Source organism: Trypanosoma cruzi, genomic scaffold (assembly GCF_000209065.1).
Source record: "Trypanosoma cruzi strain CL Brener 1047053516879 genomic scaffold, whole genome shotgun sequence".
Lineage (NCBI taxonomy): Eukaryota > Euglenozoa > Kinetoplastea > Trypanosomatida > Trypanosomatidae > Trypanosoma > Trypanosoma cruzi.
The window spans coordinates 274,538-290,337 of record NW_001849545.1 but is presented as its reverse complement, the minus strand read 5'-3'; the positions used below and the strand labels follow the sequence as shown (position 1 = coordinate 290,337).

The following is a 15,800-nucleotide window of genomic DNA, read 5'->3' as shown; positions in this document are numbered from 1 at the left end:
AGAGTATTGTAAGGGGCACTATGTCTATTCCAATTTTACGCGCACTCCCTGTTATCTTAATCTCCCTCCTTTTACCGTCTCGTTTCTCTATCTCGCTCCCATTCACGAGACTGCGGCTATTTTCAGGGGCTCCGGATCCGCCTCAGACACCTCTCAAATACGCCAGGCATGTGGGCCATGTAGTGAGATCCTGAACAAACGTTCGGAAGAACACACAAATGATGCACAGATAATCCAAATATACATTACGTATATATATATACATATATACATATATTTGGCCTCCCCTTTATTTTCACCTCAAAAATGCTTTGCCATCAAATTTACACTGGACATTTTTTTCCCCCTTTTGAAGTTTTACGTCGTGGGGTGTGTGTCTGCCGTGGATGCCGCTGCCGCCCTCTGCCTGGCTGCCCACTGCGCCATGTACTCACAGGCGTTCTCTGGTTTATCGCGGAGTACGTCAGCGACGAGCCTCTCGATTATACCGCGGACGTTGTGGGAGTGGAGGTACGCCTGATCCTTCTGGATGCTGCTGATGTTGTGGCCCCCTGTTCTGCTCTGCATTTCCTTTTCTTTTTTTTTTTTTATTTCCTTCGCCCTCCCCCGTCTTTTTGTTTTTGTTGCTTCAGACGGTTCTCCCCTCTTGTCGGTCCTGCCGGTTGGCTCCCTCCATGCAACACACACACGGATATATAGGGAAAAAGAAAAAAAAAAAAACGAGCGAAAGACGGAAGAGCACACACGCATAAAAATATTTCCGCCATGAAACAAAAACAAGAACATATATATATATACAAATCTTTGATCCTCTCTCTGTGTGTGTGTCTTTGCTGTTGTCGTCGTTCAAACAACCCCGACAGCAACCCACCCCACTTACTCATTCACACTCAGAAAACAAATGTCAGACACGCTCTTAATTCTTCTCTACCAATTCATATGTGTACATACCCCACATTTCCCTTCTTCCACTCTTCCAACTCTCCTTCTCTTCGCAGAAGGTTCGCAGGAGGAAAAACAATAACAAAAACAGGGAGTTGCCGCAGTAAATACGGCAAGAAAACAAAGCTCTATGCCTTCTTGACAGCACTCACTCTACTAACACGCGTGGATCCATTCAACGCCGCACCTGTCAAAGATTTCCGACCTTGCTGCTTGGTTTGTTGGGTAATTGGTGGCAGCTTTGCGATGCTGCTGCGTGAATTCCGTTGAGCCAGTGATGTATCCTTTGGAGGGCTCCACGTTTCTGGCGGGACAAGCGTAGAACCCCGCATCCTCACGTAATACCCAACCGTCTCGTCAAATTTTACGCCGCAGGAAACGCACAAATTCCTTGACGGTAATGTCTCAAAAACAGAGCCCGCCCCACGTGCGTGTCTACATGACTTCACTAAATGTTCCTGTTCCCTTAGGAACTTTTTCAGCTGCCGTGCTGCCGCGGCTTGCGCGGCGGCCTCAATTCGCTCCTGCTCCTTCCGTAGCGCCACCTGCTCAGGACTGTTCATGAAGTTTTCGTATGCAATTCTCTCTGCCTCGGCGCGGGCGTTGACTTCCTCGGTGCAGAGCGCCGCCCATGCCGCTTCCTCCTCGGCCACTTCATCCCGGCGTTCTCTTCTCTCCATTCCCATCAAGAAGGCCGCGGCAGCGCGTAGCGAGTCCTCACACTCGCGGCGCCAGCGCGCCATCGCCTCCTCACGCTGCTTACACCTGGCCTTCTCTTCCACCTCCCGCCTCCACCCCATGCGACCTTCCTCGCGAAGGGCGTCCTCATTAATTTCGTATTGACGCTGTTGAGTGGTTGCCCGCTTCCGCAAGCGCTCCAGGAGCCGCGAGAGGGCGCGATCACTCATCACCTCCTCCCCTGCTTCTACACGCCATTCAATAACTGCAGCCAAAAGGGATGTCGCATCGTTCACTATCTCCTCTCGCGCTATGGACTCCTCCCGCTCCAAATCTCTCCGCTCAGAAGCGTTCTTCAGCAAGTTGTACTCCTGCAACGCCTTATGCTTGATCAGGCCCAACTCCCACGGTTCAAATCGCTTCCGCACACTCTCCTCAATACATAACGCAGAACTCTTGACATGTCCTCTCCCGCATGGGTCGACGACAGGAGCAGCCCAATGCGATGAAGTACAATTAAATGGCCTGACAAATAACGGCTGCTCAGCATCCCCAGCACTACTAAAAACCATTGCGCCCCCGCCAACTTCCTCTTACCAATATTCGGGCCGCAACACGTAGAAGAAGGCAAGACAAAGCAAAACAAAAAGAAAAGAGGAAAAAAAAAATGGAAATAAAAGAGAAAAAGCAACCTCGCCAGCATAAATATAGATGTATATTCACTCCGCAATCATACACGTGTATAGATATAGATATATGGATATGCATCATGCAGCCATGATGCAAAATCAAACTCTCACACGGTGCGGAATTGTTCATGTGCATTTAAAACGATCTGCTAGAGCCTTGCTATATTCGTCGATTCTGTTCACTGCCTCCGTTAATGTCGCTAGCTGCGCCTCAATCCTATCAATAGAAGCAAGCTGAGAAAGCGAATGCTCCATCAACCCCGCCGTCGTTTCCAACTCTTTCACGGCATCCTTCGCCGAGGCTCGAACCTCTTGACACCGACTCTCCATTACTTCGTTGCACTTCCCCAGTAATTTCCAATCCTCCGCGTAGGCTTCCATCTCTGCTGTCATGTACTGCTGCATCGCGGCATGAGCACGGCGTAACTGATCCAAGGCCTCTGCCCCTTTATTCACCGCCGAAACAGAAGGCGCACTACCCGGCTCTGAAATACAATCGCTGTTAAAGGACCCTTTCGGCTCTAGTGGCTCCTCGGTGTCCGACGGTTGCCTCATCCGACCAGGATGAAGAAAAGGCAGAGAGGGGAGGAAAAAAAACGGCACCTAACCGCCAAAAAAAAACACAAGAGAACTCATTTATAAGTCAGAGAAAGGGGAAAAGAAAAGTAACGCACCGCACGGAGGATGGCAACGTAAACAATTTGCATAAATGTATGCAAATTGTTTAAGATAGTGACCAAACAGAAGAGTCATTCACTCGCAGTATATATACATATATATATATATATATATATATTGCTGCACCTTCATACCATGTTCTCAAGGGACGGTATACACCCCCGTTCGCAGCGGAATACTTCAAGCATATCCGCCAATAGATCCAACTTCTTACGATGTGCATCACCCTCCAGAGTGTAGAGACGTACACTGTTTCCTAAAAACGCATCCGAGTGCAAAAGCTCCACGGGGTTCTGTCGTAAGTAGCCCTCCATTGTATCAATGAGGCTTGCCATCAGAGTGGTCGGATTCTTGTTAAGTGTTGCCTCGTAAGGGATGCAACTCAAGTGCGAGGTCGCTGCACTTACCCATAGCTGATGAAACGCCTTGTGGCAGAGAGTCGACTGCGTCTTGGCAGCGGATAAAGGGGCAGTACTAGTTTGCCTTTGGGAAGATACCGTGGGCACAACGGAAGATGGCTTTTCTGCAGCGTTTGGAATGCGGCAGAACTCACTCGTGCCTCGTGCCACTTCACGAAAAATTTGTGATGCCTCGCCCGCTCTATCGTTAAACGTCAACCAAAGAGCACGATTGATCGTGGTCAGAAATCGATGGAAGTTCTGGACGTCATCCGACTCGTCTGCGGTGCTGAGGCCATCAATAGCCCGAAAGACATCCTCGGCAAGGAAAATGTTTCCACAGTGTAAACATAGTGTCGCTAGCTGCTGCAGTTGTAGCATCTGTTTTAAAACCCTAAAGTCCGCACCCTCATAATCACCATCATCATACCGCTCCGCGGCTATCATCTCCTCAGAAAGTCGTATCGCGTCAGCGTACTTTTCTGTCTGATAGTAACTTACAACAAGAGCCCGTTGAATTCGTTTGACTCGGGCCTTCCGTAAAGGTGATACCGCCACGCCCGCATGTTTTTGGCACTCTTCAAGCAAGACGTACAGACGGCACTGCGTTTCCACTGCGCTGCCGCAGTAACTGGGTAAGAGTGCGCTAATAAAGCGAAGGGAAAAGGGCACTATCGACTCCTTAGTCACCGGGTCGGTGAAACGATCACTGTTGAGATCTCCCACAGCATCCACCAACTTCTTCGCTGCCGCATATCGTTGCATACTAAAATATGCTGTCACCTGCACAAGAGTATACCGCAATTTACATGCCAATCCTTGAATCGTGTCGGCATCAGCCTCAGCGCCTAACCGTTCTGCCAACAGCAGTACGCCACTCCAGTTTGCATCGGCAGCCATAAGCCGCAGTCCCTCATCATTTTGCGGCACATCCTCTACTTCCAGATCCTCTCGCACAGACTCCACAGGTAAGTTGCCCAAGAAGACCTGCACGGAATTCAGGGAGTGCGGTGAAGGCATCCAAAAACACCTCTTCCCAACCTTTTCTCCCTTTTTTGCCTGTTCTTCTTTTTGCCGTTGTTTCTCTTATTCTGCTTTTCCTGCTATTCACCGCAACGATGAGCAAGCGGAACCTCCCCCTCCTCTCGGTAGCTTCGCAAAGCAAAAGATATAAAGAAAAGAAATATATGTATTAAGAGGGGAAGAGAGGAATTGGGAGTCAACCAGCGGTGCATGTCTCTTGACGTGGTAAAATCCACAAATACATAGATACATACAAATAAAACAAAAAATAAAAGTAAAACCGCATCCAGCCTCTGTGCTGCATAATACAAAAATAATAATAATAATAATAGACGTTGACCTAAAGTGAATAGTTCGGTGAAGCAAAATCCTGCGAAAAGAGCTATTCGCCTGGGCTGCTGGCCGAATCCTCAAATTATCCAAAGGAATCAAACAAGACTGGAGCGAGAAGGGGTAAATGAATTGAAAGCAGTGGGTTGGCCAATTCCGTAATTTTTGCCCCAAATATTTATATATATCTATATCTATTCGGATTGCCACTCTCGTGACACGGTGCACTTCTTTAGGATTGGATATATTTATTGCTTACAAAGTGGTATACTTTTGGGCCCTCCAGCCACAATAAAAATGGCTTCCGCCCTTTTACAAACGCGATACCATGCAGATCCAGTCATTTCATTCTGCCATGGTTGTTGTTTTTTTTTTCTACTCTTACCAGCGCGTTTAGCTATACAATGCCATCTGAGTGCCGAAGAGGTGGTCGAGCAACGACAAAAGTTTCCTGCTATGAAGCAACTGCCATTGAGAGAACTTTCCGAGGCGAAGGCCCTGTTCAATGCCCAGCCGTTGACGCACAGCCAAGGTGCCTGGACATTCTAGAAGCAGATTGTGCAAGGTTTCCTGCGGGCCGATTGGCGTGCTTGTGGAAGCTGGCTGATCCTGCGGCAGCAGAGATCGCCTCCTGGCACTGCTGTTTCGATGCCGTGTGGCGTCCGGGTTGTGTGCGCAGCGACTTCTGTGCTGTGTGGTGCTTATTCTGCCATGTCGTGCTTTTTCCCAATATCGCTTCAGGACCAAAGCACTCAACCACACACCGAAGGAAGTCCAGATGCCCGTTCTGTTCCACCAAACATGAAAGATATTACCCATTCCTATCAGGCTGAGAGAAGACCACTTTATCGAGTGTCAAAGTCAGAGGGTGGCTTTCTTCCCGTGATTTTGCACAAAAAACGGGCAACGACGTGGCGCATGCGTCTCACAATTCGTCGCTCCTCCTAAACGGCCTACCGGGGACTTCCTGCAGAAACAGAGAGACACACACACACACACTCAAATAAACAAAATAGAAAACAAACTGTGGTACAATCAATGCATACTTCTACCTTTTTAGCCAGCGGGCCAATGATAAAAAGAGATAATAAAAAAAAAAAGAACGCAAGAAAACCCATGGTTTGCTTCATTTCTACCCGAAATCCCGATTTGAATGAGATTCGTCCAAAAGTCATACACCACAAACTAACAACTCCATTAGAAAAGCTCGTGTGATGTTGATTGAGCTCTTTGTGAACTGAGGAAGTGGCAGTCTTTTTATTTAGGGTCCCCCTGCAATCACCAGACCCCCTTCCCCCCACTGTGCCCGCGTAAAAAGAAAAAAAAAAGACAATTCATTAGTGGATAACGTAAACAGGGGGCTTTCACAAGAATATCCATCATCATCTACTCCGCCCCATGCGTTTAAATTTTCCTTTTTAATGCTTCTAAAAAAGAAGTGGATGGATGAGTAAAAAAGACAAAGTAAGCAAAGACAGTGAAAAAAAAGCAACGGATGACGGATGCTGCTCGTCTACTATTTCTGGGAAGTGATGGAAAAGCTATAGTTTCTCATCAACTTCTTCTTAAACACTGTGAGAAGACTCTCCACCTCATAACTAAATTCTGGTGAGAAGATCGAATGCAACAGGAGATCGGCTGCAGTTGGGCGCTTTTCTGGGTCATCCTGAAAGCATTTTCGCAAAAAGTCATTGAGTGTCACACTGCTTGTAACATTCTCCAAATAAGGGACAGCAGACGTCATTTCTGCCAAGATCAAAGAATTATCCATAAACTTGGGTGGACAGGCAAAGAGTTCACATGCCAGGCAACCAACTGACCAGATGTCACATGGACTAGAATGAGCTTCGCCCCTGTAGACTTCTGGAGCCATGTAGCGGAGTGTGCCCTGCACATCCTTACTCGCTTTACCCTCTCTTGCTGTACCAAAGTCTGTAATCTTGATAGTATCGCCCTTTAACAAAATATTTTGCGGCTTCACATCTCGATGCGCCACACCCCGAGTGTGCAAATATGTAAGTGCTGTCAGAACCTGACGAAGAATCTGGACCACTGTGAGAGTAGGTGGTACTGGTTTCCTTCCAATAATGATTTCACCTAACGAGGCATCACAAAGTTCCATAAATAGATTAATATTATTCTCCTTACGCTCACAGTGAAAATAATGCACAATGTTTGGGTGATTCAAACTACACATAATCCTGATCTCATTGAGTAACTTATTAATGGATTCATCACAATCGGCAGAAAAATAAAACATTTTCACTGCCATTTTGCCTCCAGTTAAATCGCTCATGGCTTCATACACTGCACCAAAGGAACCACGACCAAGCAATTTTCCTTTCGTCCATGGAGAATCTTGTCTAAGTGTCAAAATACGTTCCCGCTCTTCCCGTGCAGTGGCTGCGTTCTTTCTTAATGATACAGCTGTCCCTATATCCATGAGAACCTTCCGTACCTCATTACCAGAAATAGGGGAGCGGATAACGTACTGGAACTCTTCTGGGGCAAAGAACACACCCTGATCAGCCATTGGAACAACAATGGCCGAATGATCAGAAGAGATAATCAAGTCACGTGCTGAATTAAGCCATCCACGATCGCAAATAATGACGTCCACGTCATTTGGAGCCGCCTTCAAACGCCTTTCCAAATCGTCTCGTTGACGCACAGTAGTCAAGGAGACAAACATGGTTTTAAGAAGAATCATAGAAAGATTGTGTTGATCCACTAGATCGGTAATGAGCGCCAGCACATTAACTGTACAGTTGACAATGGCACGTGTTTGATCAATGATAGACTGCTCACCGCGTTTTTCAATGGCCTTAAAGGCATCTTCCCCATCTTCCAAGAAAGCTGTAACTTGGCATGGAAAGCGAAGATTAATATCCTTGCCATCTTTGCACATATTTCCACAAATGCTGCGTATGAGAGGCATAATGGCATCTTGCAGCTCTTCCTCATTTAAACACAGTTCATTCTCCTCACAATGGGGAGTAATCGTCACAGCTAAAGCAAAGACGTTTACAGTTTGGCTCATTACCTCTAATTTTACCATACACGAAACCCCTATCGTGTCCAGCAGAGTAGAAATTGCCTTAGGCACGTTTGGATGCAAGCATAAAGTAGCAGGAAACATAGAATCTATCTGTTTTTCGTGACGCACCGTAAAAGATCGAAGAGCTTGTGCAAGTAATTGTTCTGCCGTAGTCCATTCCCACTCGGTAAGCATCTCTCGAGCCATTTCCTGCACCTGTTTATCTAGAGCGCATGTAAGAAACGACTGCAGAGAAGATATTGCAGCTTTCCCTTGTGGGTCCACTGCATTCTTCTCAACCAATTCGGAGAGGGAAACGCTCACTTCTGAAGTAAGGTAGTCACGAATGTAAGAACGAAACACTCCCAAGTTATCCTTCGCGTTTGCGCAAATCAAAATACTTCCAATTGTTTTCCCAGAAAGGTTTAAAATGGGAGCAGCAATTGTACAAAGTGTCACTGGCGCCGTAGCAAAGGCACGTAGTTTGACCTTTAGCACGTCCCCTTTGGACGCCTGCAGTGTTGAAAGATCGTGTGGAACATCACCACTTGGTGTAATCAGAAGATCTGACAGAGGTTTTCCGATACAGCCGCCTTCAAGAAAACCTGTCATCACTTCTGCCGCCATGTTCCATCGAGTAATAAGGTAATTGCTATCAAATCCAATCATCACCACATGTGCGTCCACATGTTTCCCCTCAATGTATCCTACACAATCACCATAGGGGATGGCGTAGTATCCTCTTCTTGTGTCGCGACCACGCTTTACTCGTAATTGGTTTGTCGTCGTGTTGCACGGTGATGCTTCATCAGACAGTCCAGATGACGGCTGATAAATCAAGTTAGCGTGCATACGTTCCCCAAGCAACCGATCAAAGAGTTCTTGCAAGGCTCGTACTGCCATTACAAAGCAAAAAATAATGCAAGAACCGGAACCAACCAAAAATACTGCTGAAAGGATTCCCACAGCTGCCGCAACAGAAGGTGAAGGCCCAATAAAAGGAATGACGACCATTGTGACGAGAGCCAGTATAAGGGCGCTGACAAAGATGAGAATGAGCAGTAGAAAACAAAAAGAATTACGCGAGACCCCTTTTCTTACCAAGGTGGATGATGAGGGAAACTTAATTTGTATGTTTTTTGCGTGTTGTGCAGCTTCCTGCGCCAATCGCGTCACAGGCTTCTTCCACACCAGAGACTCCGGCCCAACTGTAACAACGTCAAAAAACAAGCGTCTCATCCGTTCAAGACCTTTGGGAAGCTCTTCGTCAACTGTTAATTTGGAATCATTTTTTCGGTAAGAGGACGAAGGCACAGTCCCAAGCACCTTGAGTGTAGATTGTATGGAGTGGAACAGGGCGTGTGCGCGTGGGGTTTGTTCACTCTTACTTTCCAAATACACTAGCTCCAACAGAGCAAAGAAATTCTCAACATGCTCTTGCATAGAGAGGATACTACGTTCAATATAATCTCTGTCATCTTCAGTAGCAAGAATGGGATGTGGCAGCATTCCAAACTAGCCAACTTACAACACAACCCAAAAAGCAATGTGGTTAAACATAGGAGAGAATAGTCCCACACAATGCAAAAAAGAAAAAAAAAAGGAGAAAGAAAAAAATCATCCGATCCTTCACAACTCCAGAAAAAAAAAAAAAAAGGTAGAAAAAAAAAGATCAAGAGGAACAAAAAACACGTGGTTTTCTTTCCCCTCCAAGTTTGTTATCAATTTCCCTCTTACATCGTAATGACATCTCTTGAGAAAAAAAAAAAAATGTGCATCATATTTCCATCCTCTCAACAAGTCCAAATAAAATCGCTCGAGACTCGACTCATTCAAACCCCATAAGATACAAACAAATAGGGACACGGGCACACCAACAGAAAAAGAAGCAGCAGCACTGGTAATCCGTTTACTTTTCATTGCCCCTTTAGCAACCTTTTGCTGTTGTTGTTGTTGTTTTGTTTGTGCGTACGGTTCTAAAATTCTCGTTGTTGGTAAAATAGATGGAAACAATACACATCCCAAAACAAGGGGAAAACTCCCAAAATACATACAACTCTTGTAATTGTTACATGAACACAGGAACCGTTCTTAATTCTCTTCGGGAAAAATGAACAACGAGTTCCGTACAGTCATCATTCCTCTTCCCCGTTTCCATTCTGGGAATCGACGGCCGCCGAGCTCTTTTTGAAGTTCCCCCTCCGCGAACCTCGTCGACTGGAAGAACTTGACCGCACTCGGCTTCCAAGGCGTTTCCGACGTTTGGAACTAGAGCGACGAGAACGGGACTTTTTGCTGCGGCTGCGCCGACTCTTTTTCTTGCCCTTGCGACCCCGACGAGACTTGGAGCGGCCGCGGAGCAGAGAGAGCCTGGGTAAACCCATAGAAGAACGCCCGCCACGCCTCCCGGTTCCGCTCCTGCGAGAAAGTGCAGACGGAATCGTTGCCAAAAGCTCGTTCGGTGCGCTTGGCCTCACAAACCCAGTTCTGCCAAATGATAACCGACTCAATTTTCCTGATGAGGGCGAGAATATGGGGGGCAAACAAAACCCCTTCCCCGATTGGGATTCGGCACTGTGCAAACCATATTCTTCTCGATGGCTCACATAGTGCGACGCAAGCACCTCATCGCGGGAACCCACATTGTATGTCTTATCCTCATAACGAACAGGGCGGAGACTAGTATAACGCGGGACAACTGCTCGAAGAGCATCCCTCATTACCTCATCGTCATCTGAGCCGTCAGCCGTATCCAAAACGGTATTTAATATGGAACGCCCAACGCTGTACTGACGCCTCCCCTCACGTGCCACACGTGGCACGTTCGCTAGCAGGTTTTCAAACCTTGCGTTCTCATCAATTATGGAATTATCCACAGCATTATCACCCTCATCGTCGTCCTCGTCATCATCGTCGAATGCGAAACTCTCTTCATCACAACCCTCACAGCTGTAATCCAACCCTTGATAGGAAAGCAAACGATAGTCGGCAGGACACACCAGACCCCGATTCTGTAAGGCAACCAAAACTCCCTTGACATCCTGTTGGGCACATAATTCACCAATTCGGACAAGCTCCCAAACGGCCTTGGTATTTCCCTTCATCTTCCGCACCATTAATGCGATACATGAATTATGAGAACTAGTCGGTGTTACGGGAACAACCGCTAAGGGTACCTGGGCTTTAGGCACCTTCACTGCATAATACGCATCGGTCACTTCAGTAAAACTCGTATTTTTAGTAAAAAGCGTAGCACACAACGAAAATCCACCCCACATTACCAGTCTTTTCAAGTTGACACTAACACCGTCACCGGCTATTACACTGGGTCCCCCAGCAGGTTCTAAAAAATTTCTGGACCCTACAGAATCTGCCTCAAACTTGAGTACCGCATGAGGAATATGGGAAAGGCCCTTGTTGTTCGTCGTCTCGCGTCCCACGCCCACATAATCAGTCTGACCGCCATGATCACTAAAAAGACACGCGGTTGTATCAAAAAAAAGAGGCGTATTACCCTCTTCGGGTACTGCTCTGTAAAGTGTAATCTCCATCTCAGAAATGTGGGGATCAATGAGACAGGACTCCCCTTCCACCAGTAGTCGAAGCGGAAATTTATCCGCTGATTTGTCCAAATTTCGTTTCGATTCGGCCGCAGAATTTCCTCCAGACTTCTCTGTGCTTCGCCCTCTACTAGAAAGGGAACGCGATCTTCTCCTTGATGCGCTTCTTGATCTTCTCCTTGATGCGCTTCTTGATCTTCTCCTTGATGCGCTTCTTGATCTCCTCCTTGATGCGCTTCTTGATTTTCTTCTTGATCCATCTTTTTTCCTTCCTCTTGATCCGTTCTTCACTTTTCCCTTGGAATTGGCCACTTCCCGCTCCATCGCGGTTCTCTTTAACTTCCTCTCGTCTTCGCCACCCTCAGCCCTGTAAAAAATAATACTAATAATAATAAATAAATAAATAAATAAAAAGATAAATAAATATTATTGAAAACAAAGCTGAAAAATGAAAAGAGAAAAATATATATACAATCCAATAATTAAAGAGAAACCCATACACATGTACACACTCTCCCCCTTCTTTTTCGTTTGTGCTGTAAAAAAGCGTAGGGACTAAAAGCAAATGTTTTTCTTAAGGCTCCCTTTCCAATGCACAATCCCGTCTACTTTATTAAATTTGAAAAGCGAAAGTACCGGGGAGAAGTAAGAGCTGCAAGAGCAGCCTCGACGCTGATTTTTATATTCAACAGATCCGCATAACTACAGATAAACCATGATGTTTGTATGGCTCCACTAATGGGATTAATTGTTGTCAGTGACAAGGTGTACAGTGGCAAACCAGCAGTTCCCAACGCGCGGCGGCAACCAAGCGGAACTTCCAACCGCCATCGAAGCTGGACATATTGTGGGCTCGGTTCTAAGGCTACCATCTCATTGATGAAATTCTTTTAAATAACTCACACTTACACAAGGCCGTATGTAAAAAAAAAAAAATGTTTTTGTTTTGTTTTCACAAAAAATAAATAAATAAAAACCACAGTAGTTTAGGTTACAGAAAACAATAACCATTAGTTTTGTAATTAAAAGAAGCAAGCCGAGAAATGCCAACATAGCCCCCCCCCCCCAAAAAAAAAAAAAAAAAGAAATTGGGAGCCTCAGCATTTCATTGTTGACACCATACGAAAAAAAAAACACAACTAGAACAAATAAAAATAATAAGAATATATACATATTCCATCAAAGATAAGAACAGAAGGTCTCAATCCAGGACACTGTGATATATATATAAACAGGGTAAGCCGTTTCCTTCATCACCCTTGGTTCTTTAAGCCACCATTTTTCAATAATATTAAGGCCTCCTACAGCAGCTTCTTTAAGCCCATAGATCAGAAAAAGCAAAATAAAAATAAAAATCCAAATGAGTTCTGTGTTTTTATCTATTCTTCACTTGCCAGGAGATCTTATATGTGTCACAAGAGCAGATCCCGAACCCTGGAAAGAGCTTCTTTCGTCCTTTCTGTTAAATGGGATATATGAATACCCTCTATAGGTTTTTCAGTCCGTCTTTTGTTTAGATCCATCTCCCAGCTTCTCTTTAACGAGGTTGGCGCCACAGCATCAGGTCCCTCATTCAGCCTTTTTATTCGAATGCGTAATTGTTCCATCTGGAGTTCAAGAGCCTCTTTCTCATCATTCCAGCTCCGCACCTTCTCTTGAACAACTTCACCAGGTCCGGAATTGGAGACCTTCAACCACCCTTGGGCTCGATTCAGTCGTTTTTGAAGAGCCATTATTGAAGAATGCAACGCCATTTCCTTTTCTACTAGTTTTTCAATACCAAAAGAGCCCATTACATTGGAGCAAAAATGGTTTACTTTTTCCTGATCAATAAAAGCTAGTTTCACTTGATATGCTTCTATCTCAGCCCAATTGATAATCTCATCCCATTTAAACTCCTCTTCCAAACCAATAATCTCACGAAATCCCGCTTCTTCGGCAAAAAAAACGTTAAATTCGGTCCTTATTCTTTGCTCCATAGCCTTATTATGAAGCATTTTTATAATTAGAATTCTATCCATCCGAACCCACGATGCGTCAGAATACAAAATTCAAATTTAATGCTAGGACACACCTAATTTCCAATTAAAAAAAAAAAAGATAGTCAACCGACCCATAGATCAAAAGACATATGTGTATGCTAAAAAAAAAGGGTGGGGAAAAGAAAGGAAAAAGAGTAAAAAGGATTTATATTTGCCATTCAATATCATAATTATTGTAATCACACTCCAAAAAAATAAATACAATCTTTTTTGTTTTTTTTTCTTCAAAGGAAAAAAAAAAACAAATTCCTACAACCCCCTGACAAAAACGGCAAACAGTCAAAAAAGAATCCTGCGCTCCTCTACTAATAATACCTCCCAGACCAACCCCCAAACCTAGCAAAAACAATAATTACAATACTAACAATAAATGTTTTTCCAGGATTCTACTGAGTGACTTTGTTGCCATCCTTAAACTCGTCAATGCGCTCAATAACTGCGGGTGTCTGAAACACATGATCTGGTATATCGGCCCCACGGTAAAGCGATTCAAGGAGCGAGGCAGCACCTCTTGGGGTGGCCTCCCATTTCATTGTTTCCAAAAGGGACTTTGCTAGGTACTCCACAAGTTCAATATGAGGGATAACCACCTTGGCATAGTCATCATCAGGATCCGCAAAAGCATCAAGATGGTGCCCATCCATTTCCACTTTTAACTGTCCACCCTTATCGTCAAGAATTGGATAAGCCATGAGGCTGTAGCACTTCAAGAGACGATGAGGATCGCCCAAGTGAGGCGGAAGAAATACCCGAATAAAGGTCTTATTCTCCTTTGCAACCTCTCCAAGACGACGAAGAACGTCCGCATCACGAGGATCCATGGTAGATGCATATTGACTCCGGACTCGATCATTAACTTCCGGTTTCCGAAGCATACAACTGTAGATGGTATCCAAGGAGGCATTGTCCCATCCCTTACCAAAGAAATGGCGACAAGTAGAAACTGCCACCAAAGAAATACTGGCAAATCGCTTCATCTAGGAAAATTTCCCTTGCCTCTTTTTTAAGCAAATATATATAGAACTGAAAAAAAAGCACAAAAATTTCAAAAAGCTCATCGAGGGGGAAAACTGCTAAAAAGGCCAGTTAATCCTTTCTCCCTTGAGTTTTTGCGTGTGTCTGATTTCTTTATTCTTACTCCACTTCAATTACAGCTCACTTTTAAGGATCAAAATGGAAACAACTCCGCACATTTAAAAAAAAAACTCAAGTTATTAGCAAAATATTTCCCATTTCTCCTTTCTCCAGTATGGAAAAGGAAAAGTAAAAAAAAAAATAGGAGAATAATCTTCCGAGCAGCTGGCCAGATCCTGATAATCTGTGGAAACCAAACAAGTTAGGAAAAAGGGTTCTTTATTTAATTGCTTCAATGTTTTCTTTTCATTCAATACATAGAATTCTGTGGACCATTAGCATGGTCCCTTGTCCTCAGTTAGGATTTGAAATATTATTACTTACGAAGTGGCAGGCTTTGGGGTCCTCCAACCACAATACCCCGCCGCGCGGTGGGAATCAAAAGGGGTTAGGGTGGGATGGCAAAATAAAAAGAAAATACACTGGCCTCTATCGGCTCCCTGCCCCTACAAAGTCGCGTTCTTCCCAAAAGATTCATACGGTAGAGAGTATCATAAAGAACGCATTCATTTATCAGGATATACATACATTAATTAAGTTAGCCAGCTCTCCCGCGATCATTCTTTTCACAAGCTCCTATTAAAAAAAAAAAAAAAAATTCCTTGTTTCTGCAGCATTTTTCACTTCCATTACGCACTTATTAATTATTGGCCTCATTATGCCATTGTTTTCTAATATTTACCTGGTGAACGGATAAGTCTTTCTATTAATAACAATTGTTGTCAAATTCAACAACTTTAAAACCACATATCTTTTTCGTTATCTATTCTTTTTCTTTTTCCTGACTTCTTTTTGCTATATAAACCAAAAGCTTTATTAATGCTGTTTCTGTTGGACAATCGCTCAGCTTCACCGTGGGGCATTTACCAACCCGGTTGTTCTATCCCACAGATGCGTCTTCTGTCACATTGGGAAGTAAGTTTGCACGCTGAAAAGCTCCTTTCTCACGCAGAACACGAGAACATTGATTCACATTAGTATCAACCAAGAAATCATAAAGCGCACCTGGCCAGGACTCAGTGACAAATAAGTCATCATAAAACTCAGGGGCAATCTTATGAAGCCTAGAAATACGAGTCCATGGGATATTAGGAAAGTCGTGGTGTTCAACATGATACCCTGCCATCCAGGTTAGCCAGTTTAAGGGCCCATAGTATGAAAATGTTTCTTGTCTGCCCTCTCCCCTGAATACATAATGCTCTGAAATAAAGTGCCCAGCTGTCGGATGCCAGATAGTACCCAAAAAAGTAGAAAAAAGGTAATACATGAGCGGACCCGGACCAAAAAAT

General features: G+C 44.6%; 9 protein-coding genes across 9 annotated transcripts, besides 12 other annotated features; all 9 read right to left on the bottom strand.

Moving 5' to 3' along the window:
* Window positions 1-15,800: a sequence feature (heterozygous, non-Esmeraldo-like haplotype).
* Window positions 239-277: a microsatellite.
* Window positions 358-567, bottom strand: Tc00.1047053508503.100 (hypothetical protein, conserved; the record flags this gene model as incomplete). The annotated part of the gene is made up of 1 exon (XM_803325.1): window positions 358-567. The coding sequence occupies one exon, from the start codon at window positions 565-567 to the stop codon at window positions 358-360; it is 210 nt and encodes a 69-aa protein (XP_808418.1).
* On the bottom strand, window positions 1,071-2,192 carry Tc00.1047053508503.90 (hypothetical protein, conserved; the record flags this gene model as incomplete). The annotated part of the gene is made up of 1 exon (XM_803324.1): window positions 1,071-2,192. One exon carries the CDS (start codon window positions 2,190-2,192, stop codon window positions 1,071-1,073), a length of 1,122 nt encoding a protein of 373 aa, XP_808417.1.
* Window positions 2,240-2,307: a sequence feature (T-rich).
* Tc00.1047053508503.80 (uncharacterized protein) lies at window positions 2,436-2,864 on the bottom strand (the record flags this gene model as incomplete). Its single annotated transcript, XM_803323.1, has 1 exon — window positions 2,436-2,864. One exon carries the CDS (start codon window positions 2,862-2,864, stop codon window positions 2,436-2,438), a length of 429 nt encoding a protein of 142 aa, XP_808416.1.
* Window positions 3,073-3,105: a microsatellite.
* Tc00.1047053508503.70 (hypothetical protein, conserved) lies at window positions 3,116-4,405 on the bottom strand (the record flags this gene model as incomplete). The annotated part of the gene is made up of 1 exon (XM_803322.1): window positions 3,116-4,405. The coding sequence occupies one exon, from the start codon at window positions 4,403-4,405 to the stop codon at window positions 3,116-3,118; it is 1,290 nt and encodes a 429-aa protein (XP_808415.1).
* Window positions 4,718-4,739: a sequence feature (AT_rich).
* Window positions 5,104-5,518: a mobile genetic element.
* On the bottom strand, window positions 6,255-9,284 carry Tc00.1047053508503.60 (protein kinase, putative; the record flags this gene model as incomplete). Its single annotated transcript, XM_803321.1, has 1 exon — window positions 6,255-9,284. One exon carries the CDS (start codon window positions 9,282-9,284, stop codon window positions 6,255-6,257), a length of 3,030 nt encoding a protein of 1,009 aa, XP_808414.1.
* Window positions 9,361-9,392: a sequence feature (T-rich).
* Window positions 9,415-9,464: a sequence feature (T-rich).
* Window positions 9,911-11,659, bottom strand: Tc00.1047053508503.40 (hypothetical protein, conserved; the record flags this gene model as incomplete). The annotated part of the gene is made up of 1 exon (XM_803320.1): window positions 9,911-11,659. The coding sequence occupies one exon, from the start codon at window positions 11,657-11,659 to the stop codon at window positions 9,911-9,913; it is 1,749 nt and encodes a 582-aa protein (XP_808413.1).
* Window positions 11,483-11,612: a sequence feature (GA-rich).
* Window positions 11,726-11,761: a microsatellite.
* Tc00.1047053508503.30 (uncharacterized protein) lies at window positions 12,748-13,356 on the bottom strand (the record flags this gene model as incomplete). Its single annotated transcript, XM_803319.1, has 1 exon — window positions 12,748-13,356. One exon carries the CDS (start codon window positions 13,354-13,356, stop codon window positions 12,748-12,750), a length of 609 nt encoding a protein of 202 aa, XP_808412.1.
* Window positions 13,764-14,354, bottom strand: Tc00.1047053508503.20 (cytochrome c oxidase subunit V, putative; the record flags this gene model as incomplete). The annotated part of the gene is made up of 1 exon (XM_803318.1): window positions 13,764-14,354. The coding sequence occupies one exon, from the start codon at window positions 14,352-14,354 to the stop codon at window positions 13,764-13,766; it is 591 nt and encodes a 196-aa protein (XP_808411.1).
* Window positions 14,660-15,089: a mobile genetic element.
* Window positions 15,089-15,111: a sequence feature (AT_rich).
* Tc00.1047053508503.10 (fatty acid desaturase, putative) lies at window positions 15,392-15,800 on the bottom strand (the record flags this gene model as incomplete). Its single annotated transcript, XM_803317.1, has 1 exon — window positions 15,392-15,800. A coding segment is annotated over one exon (409 nt), but the record flags the coding sequence as incomplete, so codon positions are not given.